Source organism: Aulonocara stuartgranti, assembly GCF_965226115.1.
Source record: "Aulonocara stuartgranti genome assembly, chromosome: 3".
NCBI lineage: Eukaryota > Metazoa > Chordata > Actinopteri > Cichliformes > Cichlidae > Aulonocara > Aulonocara stuartgranti.
Genome location: NC_138941.1, coordinates 12105121 through 12117642, shown reverse-complemented (window position 1 = coordinate 12117642; position 12522 = coordinate 12105121). Strand labels below are relative to the sequence as shown.

General features: G+C 42.8%; 2 protein-coding genes across 3 annotated transcripts in view; one reads left to right on the top strand and one right to left on the bottom strand.

The window, feature by feature from the left end:
- The window catches only part of LOC309702379 (uncharacterized protein), a 41762-nt gene extending 34996 nt beyond the window's left edge, over window positions 1-6766 (top strand). Inside the window, exons 2-3 of one of the 2 annotated variants that reach the window (XM_082527090.1) lie at window positions 5690-5875; window positions 6010-6758. In XM_082527090.1, coding sequence (XP_082383216.1) covers window positions 5690-5875; window positions 6010-6039 — 216 coding nt within the window. In that variant the 3' untranslated portion in view covers window positions 6040-6758. Of the gene's footprint in view, window positions 1-369; window positions 848-5689 lie in introns of those variants that run through there. The other variant, XR_014275463.1, reaches the window with a different exon arrangement.
- LOC309702172 (NACHT, LRR and PYD domains-containing protein 3-like) overlaps window positions 1-12522 on the bottom strand; it is a 270070-nt gene that overhangs the window by 106080 nt on the left and 151468 nt on the right. The gene's annotated exons all lie outside the window — the stretch shown is intronic.

Below are 12522 nucleotides of genomic sequence, written 5' to 3'. Positions count from 1 at the left end.
TTTGTGTGTTTGTTACACAGGAAAGCTGTTATTGATCAGTTTGAGAGTAAAACAGAAACTGTGAGTGTAAATGTGGAGATTACAGTCGTTTCATGCTGTAACCTACAAAATGCTTTGTGCAGACGAGTCCGTGAAATCATCCTGATTTCTTTAGCTCATGAACACCGTGTGGGGTCAGTGTTAACAACATGGTGCAGAAAGGAAACACAAGCGTGGAGTCGGTGGTGCAAACGGTCGCTCGTGCATCAATCAGCTCCAGCTGTGATGCATCTCTTTGATTAGTGGGAGCAGCAAACTCCATCCAGACAGCTTCCTTTGTTTTTTTCACTTGACTAATCGATCAGCGCACAGCTCCGTTTAGCACACACGCCATCTTTAACGGCGGCGTGGAGTCTGTGCCCTGTTCCTCCCACACACGAGTGTTTGTTCATGTTCGGCCTTGTGTCTGAGCGTTTCCTCTCGGTGTGTCTGTAACGAGGAAGCCACGGGCAGGTCGCACACAAACGTATGGCTGCCGAGTGTGCGAGTGTGGCAACGTGTGGCAACTATTCTGGTTTCCAGATAAACACTGGTGGCAGCTGCTGCCATGGCAACACCATTGTGCTCCCTCCCTCCCTCGCTCGTCTCCCCTCCCTCTCCCCAACCACTCCTCTCTCTCATGCTCCGCCGGCTCAGAGAGCGAGGACCAGAGAGGAGAGAGGTCAGCTCGATTCAGAGGACAGAAAGAAGAAAGGAATAACCCGGAGTGGACGGGGACAGGATGAGCGAGGACAGCCACTCCCACTACAGGCTGGACCCCAGCGATCGCCTCAATGGGCTGGGACAGAGGAGGAAGAGACCCAAGAAGGTAAACGAATAGATGGAGAGCCACGTGGTGCAAAGTGTGTAAGGATGGAGCACCCCACCCTGCAAAAAGAGAAAGGAGGTGGGGTTAGGTGAGGTTTGTTTATGTGCAGACGAGCGTCCACATGATGTTAGGAGCACCGAACCATCTCTCACCCCGTCGTCTCCTGTGGAGTGTGTGGCTGCTCCCCCACAGCAGTTGTATCCTCTCTCGTATCCTCCGTCTCCTGGTGTTGTGTTGCTCCACAGTGAGTCGTAGTAGGAGGCTCACATGCTGTCAGGGTGGGTCCCTGCTCGCTCTTTGTGCGCCTGTCGTTGGGGGTTTTGGTGTTTGCAGCTATCAGGAGGTTTGTGTTGTAGCCTGATGTGAGAAGTGTTGTTATTATCATCATTTTTAACATTTCTGCACCGCTACAATAAACAGACACACACCCATCAGCCTGTTTACAGATCTATACGCCCATAAAGACGTGAAACACACATTGCACAAATCTACTATAACGTGTTCATATGTGTTATAAAATAAAGAGGTAAAGTATTAGCTGTTCAGGTTGATTCATAAATATGACCTCAGCACGTGAAATCCTTCTGCTGACATCCCTAAAAGCTCGTCAGACCAACGAAGCCGTACAACACAAATAACCAGACCAAACCAGGGTTGTGCGTCTGTTGTTGAGAACATTGTCAGTAAACCACAGTGACGTCCTACAGAGGACTCGTGTTGTCATTATTTTTGTGTATGTCGTGTGAGCTGAGAGCTGTAACCAAAGGTAGTGAGCGCGTCGGCCTTTAACGTCGCGGCTGGTTGTGCGATCGCGTCGCCGCTGAACTCGTGAGAGTTTGTCTCAGGGATCTTTACATTTGAAGTCAGGTGAACATCCAGTGAACTAACAGAACATTCAGGAGCATTTACTCTCATGAATGTCAGACAAACTGAGGTTTGTGTGTCAGTTAGATTCTTTAAGTCATTAAAGTGTCTCTGTTAGGAAAAGCATCTGTTTCCTCCACTTCTGCAGAACTGCGTGACCTGTAGCATCATTGCAGGAAGTATCCTGTGACAATGAGTGACTGCACATCATCATTATCAACACATAAACCTGTGGTCTGGACCTGCAGTTCTTATTTTTACTGTCTGGTTTTGTGTAAAGCAGCACTTCAGTAAGCACCTGTGAAGCACACAGTCATAGTCGAGTAATGAAGCGATCCATATGTGAAACATATTCCACGTCTACAGGATAGTGGAGGTTACATGGGTCAACCTGGCAAACTGTACCAGCACATGTGATCACACTGATAGCAGAACACAGGTATGTGAGTCTCTACGACGAGGTCAGAAACCAGTAACAAATGTTTCATGTGATTCGTTTTTCTCCAGTTTGTCTGCAGTGAACCTTAAATACTCACTGAACCAGCTGTTTCCTGATGTGGTGACGTGTGTCGGTGATGAAGCCAACACTCTGTCCAGTGTTGGGCAAGTTACTTGAAAAAAGTAATCAGTAACTAATTACTGATTACTTCCCCCAAAAAGTAATCCCGTTACTTTACTGATTACTTATTTTCAAAAGTAATTAGTTACTTAGTTACTTTTTAAAAACACGATTTACAACCTGAGTAGGTGATAAAGCGATAGATCTTTCAGCCCAATTCTACTTTTTCTACATAATCCATCATACAAAATGTAATCAAATGGAAAAGTCTCTTTTTAAAACTTGTTTTATTAGATTTAATCTTTTAACTTTATGCATCAAGCAAAAATGTAATTATCTGCAACATTCTCTGACTGGAAGAAATTAGTTTAACATTTAAACCTATTTTCTGCACATTCCAGCACATAAAATAAAATATTTTTTGTGTTTACACTCAGTCTTTCAAATAGATGCAAGTAAAACACAGCAGAAAATAAATAAAGTCAAAGACTCAGCGGTCCTGTTGCTCTATTTTCACCTGTAAAGCAGGAGTGGGGTAGGCGGAGGTTTACCCTGGTGCAGGTGTGCCGCGGTCAGTGGAAGAATCCGTGAGTTTCTCTGTGAGTTTCCCATTACGTCGTAGCTACTCGGTGCTTGTTGGAAGTTTAGGGGTTTTTTCGCTGTAAAAAGAAGTTTTCTTCCCACGCACAGCGGACACTAATGTTTTTGTCACTTTTTATGGAATCAAACTCAAAGTAAGGTCAGTACTTCCACGCTTTAAACGCTGCACGCTCATACTCTCTCTGCACTCGATATATGATCCATTGTTGATCTGCACACAGCTGTTGTCACTAACGTCGCACTCGCTTACGTCACTGTCGTGAGACATTCTCGCAAAAAAATCACGGTTTTAGTAACGCAGTAACGCAGCGTTCCTACGGGAAAGTAACGGTAATCTAATTACTGTTTTTGCAATAGTATTCCCTTACTTTACTCGTTACTTCAAAAAAATAATCGGATTACGCGTTACTGGAGCGTTGTTCTCCTCTGTAACAAAGCAGTGATAAAGGAATAGATGCTGATTTTATTAACTTGTGTCTTTGTGCTGCTGGATTCAGTCTGAAGCAGGCAGCAGTGCTGAACCTACCAGTGTAAATGTGATGGTGGAAGCAGAGGCCAGCACTTGGCAGTGCTAAACACAATAAAAGACTCACAAGTTCCTGCTCAAAGGTCAGCTGCCTTCAGATCAATCATTAACCTGCAGCAGGTTGTGGCCTGATGTGTTTGTAAGAGTTTCACTTTCAGGAGGAGAAGATTTAAACGAGTCACACAAATGTGAACTACAAAGTCTGTGACACACAATTTATGCAAACTGCATGAAATCTGACCTGAAGAAATCCAGTCTTCTGCCTGTTGTGGTTGTGACAGCTGCTCGTAGGAGAGTTTGTTTGTAGGAGGTGGAGATGTTCTCAGATCAAGTGCGTAATCGTCTCTTTGTGTAGACGCTAAAAGCTGTGAGCCAAAACTCTCTGCTCTGAAACTCTTCACTCAGTCCTCACGCTGAGAGTTTAGAGGCTGAACTTCTTGTTCCTCCATAACACTTTTCATGAAACAGCAGAAATGAGCTTGTGTTTCTCAGCAGTGCGCACACAGAGAACCGATCCTCTCTGCTCAGTCTGAACAAATCAAAGTGAAACGTCAGTGAAAACACAGCTGCTGATCAAACTGTGTCAGATTAATGCCTCAATGTTTCACTGTGAGGTTAAAAAATACATAAAAACGATTTAAAGAAGTAGGAGGCAGATTTTCACAATAAGAGCACTTTGTTTTTAATTCAGTTAATGTCAAACTGTCATCAACACCTCTGTGTTGTCTCTGAGCAGATTCAGGCATTACTCAAATAATAAAGGCTTTCTTTCACTATTATACTTTTCATTAGTCTCCAGGTTGATGATTATAAACAGAATTATTAAAGTTTTTATCATTTCAGGCTGAAAATCAACATGAATTTGGTTCTAATCAAAGAAGCTCCTTTAATGTGTGTCATTAAAATCCTCACACAGACTTAAAAAGGCGACATTAACATTAAAATAAATGAAAGAAGCTTCAGCTGAGAGCTTCATGCAGTCATCATCAGCAGCTCATAGCAGTCACAGCTCTTTATTACGCAGCTTTGCAGGAATTAAAGTGGCTGAAGTGTCAGAGTTTGTGTGAGAAGCTGCTTCATGGACAGCTGTACACACGTCTTTATTATTTCTTCATAAATCAAACACACAGGTTTGTCTGCAGATGATTTAAAGTGTGTCGTTGTGCAGTTAAAGCTGTTTGTGTGACGCCCTGACCTCCTGTGAATGAAACAGCCAATCAGATCCATCAGAGAGAGAGCAGGAAGTGTGTGTTTGTGACAGAACAAGGAAACAGTGATGATGATGAACATAAAGGTCCTCTGATGTTTCCTGTTACAGTAACGCTTGTTCATCTGTTGCTCTCCTACACTTTCCTATAAATAAAGGAGAAAAAGTCCGTTTAGTTTCATTTCCTACAGCTCAGAGTTACACTTCACATTCCTGCTGTCACATCAAAAAGCTTCACTTTGGTCCAACATCTACATGTTAACATGAAACACAGACAGACTCAGAACATCTGGAACATCTGCACTTTGACCCAAACTGTTATAGCAGGATATTTTCTACATATTTCTTATGTTGGACCTGTTTGAACTGTAAACGACCTGTAATCATCTGTAAATGGTGTGAGACACACTGAGGCCACCTACAGGGCAGCTGGGGAACAGCAGGGATCTGAAATCATATGAGACGTTAGTGAGTGAGAAGAACAAACGGACTTAAGATGGCTCGAAGTGATCAAAGTTGATCTAAAACAGAAGATAAATCCACTGATTCTTTGTAAAGTTCATCTGCTGCTCACATGAATCCATGAAAGATTTATTTCACTGAATGTTTCTTCAAAGCTCATTTCAACCTGTTGAAGTCATGAATGAAAGTGCAGACTGAGAGTGGATCACATGATGTTTGAGGTGTGTCATGTGACATGTTCAGTATTGTCACACATGTCTAGATTGTCCCTGATATCATAACTGCTCAAACACTGATGATTATATTTGAAGAATTATTCCTGATGGCAGCAAAGTTTGAATGGAGCTCTCTGTCTGTGCTGATTTGTCGCCCTCTGGAGGTCAAAGCACAAACCTACAGGGCAGCTGGGGAACAGCAGGGATCTGAAATCATACGAGATGTTAGTGAGAAGTTAGAACAAACGGACTTAAGATGGCTCGAAGTGATCAAAGTTGATCTAAAACAGAAGATAAATCCAAAGCAGCATCAGATGAATGTTACCATTTCCAGTTACGGTGCCCTTCATCTAATATGGAAATGTGTTGTTTTTTTTTGCCGTGTTGTTGTTCTTCCTATTGTGTTTAGGCCAGAGATGCTCTTCAAACAGCGGACAGACATGACCACATTACAAGAACATGGTGTGAGTCCGATTTGATATTCCAGTCAACGCTGAGAGACCTTAACCAGGAAGTCAGAGGTCAGCTGATGCTGCGAGCAGGAAGCGAACCAAGGGAAAGGTCCACTCTACTCAATCTCAAAGAAAATATGCTGGTATTTGTTGATGTTGATGGTACAATAAAAATATATAATATAATAAATAATAAAATATCATGTGATGATGAGATGTGTTGTTGGTGTTTGTATTTTCTGTAAATGTCTTTTTTAATGTAAATGCTTTGTTCCAGACGGACAGGGAATCAGTTGCTGTACGATGACATCATCTTGATGTTGACGAGGAGGGCGAGAAAAACTAGTTTTGTCCTGCAGATGGCGATCTTGCACCGTGTTCAGAGAGCCGACACTTTGATGGTGCTGCTCTACTCAGCTTACTTTAGCCTGGGTTGGACTCTATATGAGCAGCTTCCACTCTGGTTTCACTCTTAAACACACTTGTTTGATTTCACTTGTAAAAGTTGAAGAATAAATATTTTATTACAAAATTATTTGTTGATGCATTTTTTTAGGGTCAAATATCTTGTTTGATTTGAGGAATGAACTGTTAGGGTGGAAAAAGTGAATCAGGTTAAAATAGTGGTGCTTTATATCAGTGAAGATGTATAATGTAATTTAAAATGTTGATGATGGGTTGTAGTGGGCTTGTACTTACAAAACTGCCTCATTTTATTGGAACGATCCACAGTTGCATCCATTCACGGATGACATCTGACATCATTTGACATCTGGTCTGAACACGTTTGTACACAAGATGCCTCAGTTCTGGATGTTCCCACAGACTCCTCTGTGCACCTAAAGGAAAGGTCAAGGGTCAGCAGCACATGTAGTTGGGACAATTCTTCAGTCGCACAAACTACACAATGATTTTCCTCCAATGACGACTTTTCACTTGCAGAAATGGTCCTGTGTGATTTCCAGGCTGTGATATAAAAACTAGTTCCTAATGGCAGCGACTCACTCAGTAAACATGTGTTTCCTTCACCAACCTCACACACAGATCCAATAAGATCAGGAAGTGGGCAGTATAGTACAATATGTGTTATTCTGTGCTGCACTGCCCAAACTAAAGATCTGCTGAAGTGTTGGAAATGATCCAGATGTTTATTTTGGACGATACAGCAGAAGATCAGACATGAAAGTGGAGATAACACAGAAGACCTGCAGCAAAGGTCAGAGGTCAGACTGGGCCCTGGATTCAACAATGAGCCAATGATCATCAAGCAGTGACTAAAGCAGAGCCCTGACGTTCTGACATTCATCACACAGTCAGAACAAATGTCTGCTGATGACTTCATCTCATGAAACGACTGATAGATGTCAGTTCATTGATCAGCTGAGCTGCTGATCTTCATCGTCACAGAAACATTCAGCTTGTTTCAATCAGTAAATAACTCCCACTACTCCCAGTTTGAACTGTTCCCACTCAAAATGCTGTGAGAACAATGATCATTGTAGGACTTCACAAACATCACGTGTTGTTTTCCACATGTAAGATCAGCAAACACACAGAAACTTCCTGTTGCCACACACGGCCTCTAAAATCTCTTCCACGCTTTCTGTCTGAAGTCCACTCTCTGTGTCGGATCCACAGGAAACAACAAGATCTTATTAACATGGTTTTCAATGTGTCTCCTTCCAAAAAGTCCAACCAATGAACAAATGTGTGTATTTGTGGAGGCCGAACAAAAGCATGACACATTTCTCTGTTTCTATAAACTGGAGTCAAACACAAACATGAAGAGTTTCACTGACAGACTCCAAAATGCCCCCACAGTGGATCAAAGGGAAATCCTACAGTGTGGCCAGAGACTCTTAATGGCTCCAACATCAACACATCCACAATGTTGGATCCAGTTCTGCCTCACAGAGTTACTAAGACACACCCTCTGCAGCATCACAACAGCTCCACCTGCTTCACCTGCCTCCTCAGCATCTGTACACCTGAAGAGAAAAGAAAGGCTCCAACAGCTCAAATCTACAAAGGATTCATGAAGTTTCATCCAACAATAACATGTTTGCCTTCCACAGTGTGCTGTTAGACACCACTGTACCTCTGCCATTTCAAAAAGAGCAGCTTGGGAACATTTTGGCTCCAAACACTTTGTGTTTAAGTTCTTTGTTTTCTTTGTGAAGCCGACAACATCTGGAGCTTTGTGACTCATAGAAACATCATTTTGTTCTTTAGATGACAGCAGATTGGGACTGAATAATCAATCACTATCAAACCAATAAAGACAAACATGCTGATTTTACAGGAACTTTGTTGGAGAAGCTGCAAAGACATGAAACTGGTGGAGATCCCAAACCAGTTGATAGTGCTGGTTATTCCAAATAAAGCTGTTTCCCTTTGAGATGAAACGACTTTGTGTCCTGATATATAATAAAGATGTTGTTGTTTTTGAGCCCCTGTATTAAAAGTAGTTTAAAGTCAGCTTGAGTTTGATGTCTTTATGTCAAAGCTGCTCATGATGTTGAGCTGCTGATGGAATAAAAACAATATAAAAGCATGTAGTCCAGACTTAAATGTAGCCTGTTGTTAGCTGAGGTCCACACACAGTGTTTGACAGTGTAAAGTGTGTGAAAGGGCTGCTGGTGGAGCTCACTAGGATGAGCAGGTGACCACGAGGTGGAGAGCAGCTGGCCTGGCTTTGACCCGGGCCACGCCCCCTTTCTCTCTGCTTTGCTGTCACTTATCTTCACTGCTCTGTCCAATAAAGCTGAAAAAGGCCCCGAATCAAAGAAATCTGCTGCAGCCTCTGAAATGTCTTCTGTTTCCTTCCCGACGGCTTTTTCACCGTCAGCCCATCAGACAGTCCAGCAGCATTTATGATGATGTCATGATGTTGAAGAGGCTGCTACGGTGGCCTCCCATGACCCCCAGCCTCATCACAGCTGAGATGCAGACATTTGAAAACATTCAGCAGACAACTGAATAACAGTCCAACACAACAGTCTGTGTGCAGACACACACTGACCTTTCATATAGTCAAACACAGCTGGCTGAGTCATTTCTCTGTGAGTCTAAAGTGAATCTAGTATTTGAAAGTCCACTTCCTGTATTTGTTGTTGAAGACTTCTTCAGCTTCTTCTCAAGGACATCAGCTGCTTGTTTGGCAGCAGAGGCAGTTAAGAAGCTTCCTGAAAAACACTGAACAGTGAGTTCACTGTGGCATATGACAGATTCAGCTTTCTGTGTGCAAATGTGTCTGTGTCGACCTTTCAAATGCTGTTGAATCCAAAACATCAGCGGCTCCTCGGCTGCTCACTTCATGCACTTCTGTCTGTGTGACAGTCCAATGACATCACAGCTGTTTCCAGCCCCAGTGTCTCAGGACTGGACACCTTTAAACATGTCGAGGATCAAACAGCGTCCAGCTAAACACACATGAAACTATCAGAGCTGACAATCATTCCAATAACATCTAATGGTTCATGTATGTAGACACAGGACTACAAGGAAATGGCTCTCAGCATCTGGCTGTGGGAACACATGAGTCCCTGTTTGTGTTCAGATTGTGTGCATGTTTTAGACGTGTGTCACATGTAGAAACACAACAATCCCACAATGACACACAGATGTGTTTGACACAGCTGTGCAGCTGTAAGTTGTTTCTAATGATTCATTGAAGCTCTTCTAACATTCTGGAGACGATCAGTACATGAATCTGTTCAACACGACAACAATTTGACTTCAGTGTGAACGTTTGCATTAAATAACCTTCTTCATCCAGCTGACAGCATCTTCATCCTATGATGTGAACAGTTCCTCCTGTTGATGACAAACCTCTGACAGGATCTGCTTGAGGAGCTTTTTCATGTGCAGCTCTCTGAGCTCAGGGCTGAGCTGCTGTTTCATCTTTAAGAGCTGCTGCCTCCTCGCCGGACTTGTTCTCCTCTTTTTCTCCTAATGACACCATTTCTGCTTCATATAAAATTCAATAAAGATGCTGACATGTATCTGTAGCAACAACATCATTGAATCTAGAACAACTGGAGCCAAACCAGTGGCTCTGCTGGGATCACTGGTGAGCCAACACTTCCTTGTTGATGCAGATTTCAGGGCTTCCTTTTGCTCCTCCGTTATAACTGTTCTCTCTTCTCAACACATGATGACACAAAGGAATCAGCAGTGACAAAGATGATGCTGAAGAGAAGCACACACTTCACACATATAACAGAGCAGTGCAGTTACACACACCTCTGCTCGACATCAGGCCTCAAACAAAGACACAAAACACTAACTTGACTCTAAACAGAAGAAACGAGCAGCTGTTTCTGTTCTGTGCTTATTTATATTTGACACACATGCTTCTCTTTGTGCAAACACACATCGCACTATAAGGGTAACCTCGCACACAATGATTGGACAGCACAGTGATGATGCTGGGAGATCCTATACGCAGCAACACAGAAACACTGAGAACTTTAAACAATGATGGAAAGTGTTATAAATGACTTGTTGGCCTCTGATCTGTCACAAACAGCTGAAACGTGTCTCTCATGAGTCACATGAAGGTTTTTGACACAAAGGACAAAAAGTAGCTGCAGTCAGTTTGTGTCATTTTTATATTTATTCATCTGGGAGAAAAATCTGAGGGACATTAAAATGTGTTTTCAACAGAGACAAGAACATGAATATAACAGAACAGGTAAATGAACATGTTTCAAGTAAACAGCTGGACTGATCAGGTCCAAACACAGAGTGATAAACTTGTCAAACAGCTGTCATATCTTTATATAGAAGCTCTTTATAAATGCTGCTCACTGCAGTCTGTTTACTAATAATGTCAAAGTGTTAGAAACACAGAAACATCAGAATGGTCTTTGTTCACAGAAACCTGTCTGGGATCCTTTGTTGTTCTTTTGATGCAGAGTTACATTATAAATATAAAGAGTTATTTCAGAGTCTCATCAGTTTTCCTGCATGTCTTTATTTAACACATCAGCAGGGCTGAAGCTCTCATGTTAAACACACACTGATCTATGGACACGTTCATGTGTTTCTAACAGAACCAGGCTGTTATCAGCCTGCACTAACATTATGTCACACACACTGAATGTAACAGTGACAGTTTACATCATCACACAATCAGCTGTGATTGTTTCACTGTCATCAAACGAGTCAACAGGAAGTAGAATCAATAGAAACCAATCATTTACTGACAGCATGTCTGATGGAAATAAGTGCAGATTATGTATGAAGTCTAACTGCACACAGTAACTGTGTTACAATAAGGACTTAACAGCGCCCTCTGCTGGAGTGTTTCAGTACTGCGTTAACTAGAATACACCACCTCCTCCTCACACCACCTGCTACAGCTCTACTCTTCTATGACTACAGTCATCCACAGCACTGATGTGAGGTCACATGGTTCATATGTAAGGAGCACAGCTGACCTCAGGTCAGTTTAATGACTGTGAGCAGCAGCTGTGTTATTGTCACTGTGACAGGGAGACACTCTCAGACACAGCGCTCATGTCAGCTTGTTCTCATGCAGGAGGATCAGGAGCTCCATGTTTGTCTTTCTGTTTGAATCATGATGTGTTTGTGTCATCAGAGTCTGTCATGAGTACTCAGGGTTTCACAGCAGCTCTTCTGGATGCTGACGAGGACTCCAACCTCATGTTTCACCTCTCTGAGCTTCTGATGTCTGTGAACACTCGTGTTTCTTCTCTGGGCTCATCTGGACAAAAACACCTTTCTGTGTTTGGCTGCAGCCTCATTCTGACTGACAGGAAGTGTGTTATCCATGAGCTGCACTTCTGTGAGGAAGTTTCCTGCTGTGTTTCCTGTCTGTGGACAAACACGAGTGTTCCAGCTGAGGACTTGGTTCCTTCCACCTGTCCATACAGGACATCACGCTGTCTGCAGCTCTGTAAATGCAGCTCCAGGTCCTTCCACGTGCTGCTCTGTATTTGTGCAGTTTGTAGTGTGTCCTGGGAAACGTAGCACACATGGTGTTCTTCTGCTGTTTCCTCCTTTCACTGAGTGTGAAACACTGACGCTGTGCTGTTGTTCACAGAGGGGAGCTGATTCTAGCTGCAGCTGGACTCTGTCATCTAACTGAATGTGTTGGTGCTGATCACGGGGCTCTGAGGGGGGAGCAGCAGGAGGACTCTGGATGCTGACGTCAGTGTATCTGTGGAAGCTCCCACAGCGTGTCTGTCATTCAATATTGTGCTGTATATTGTATCTATGCAAAGATGAACAGACTGTGTGTTCACTGGTCTCTGTGCTGCAGCTCTGATGTCATCATCACTCCCTCCTCCACCCTCAGCAGTCCCAGCATGCTGCTGTGGTGCACCCCACCCTCACTCTACACCTGAGCCACAGACCACACCCTCCACCTCAATATACACCACAGTTTTCTCTGCTGTGGAAATGAGATCAGGAGGAAATCATCATTATTATTATTTAATAAACGCTCACATTAATGTGGGCTTATTTGTTTCATATTAGAAACATTAGTTGAGTGTTTTTAGTATAAAATGGTCAAAGTCCCTCTTTTTGCTCCTCCCCTCACCTGTGGATGGGCGGTGCTGTTACCGTGGTGACAGCTTGGATGTGTTTCAGTCCTGCCTGGTTATCACTGCAGGAATCTTTCACATTTATTACAGGTAATAACTCTGATTTTTCTGTGTATTATGAACCAAATGTATCCTGATACACACAGAGATGGATGAGCAGAGGTTTTTTTTGCAGTTTATGTAGTTACTATGGACTTAATGCATACATATTATTA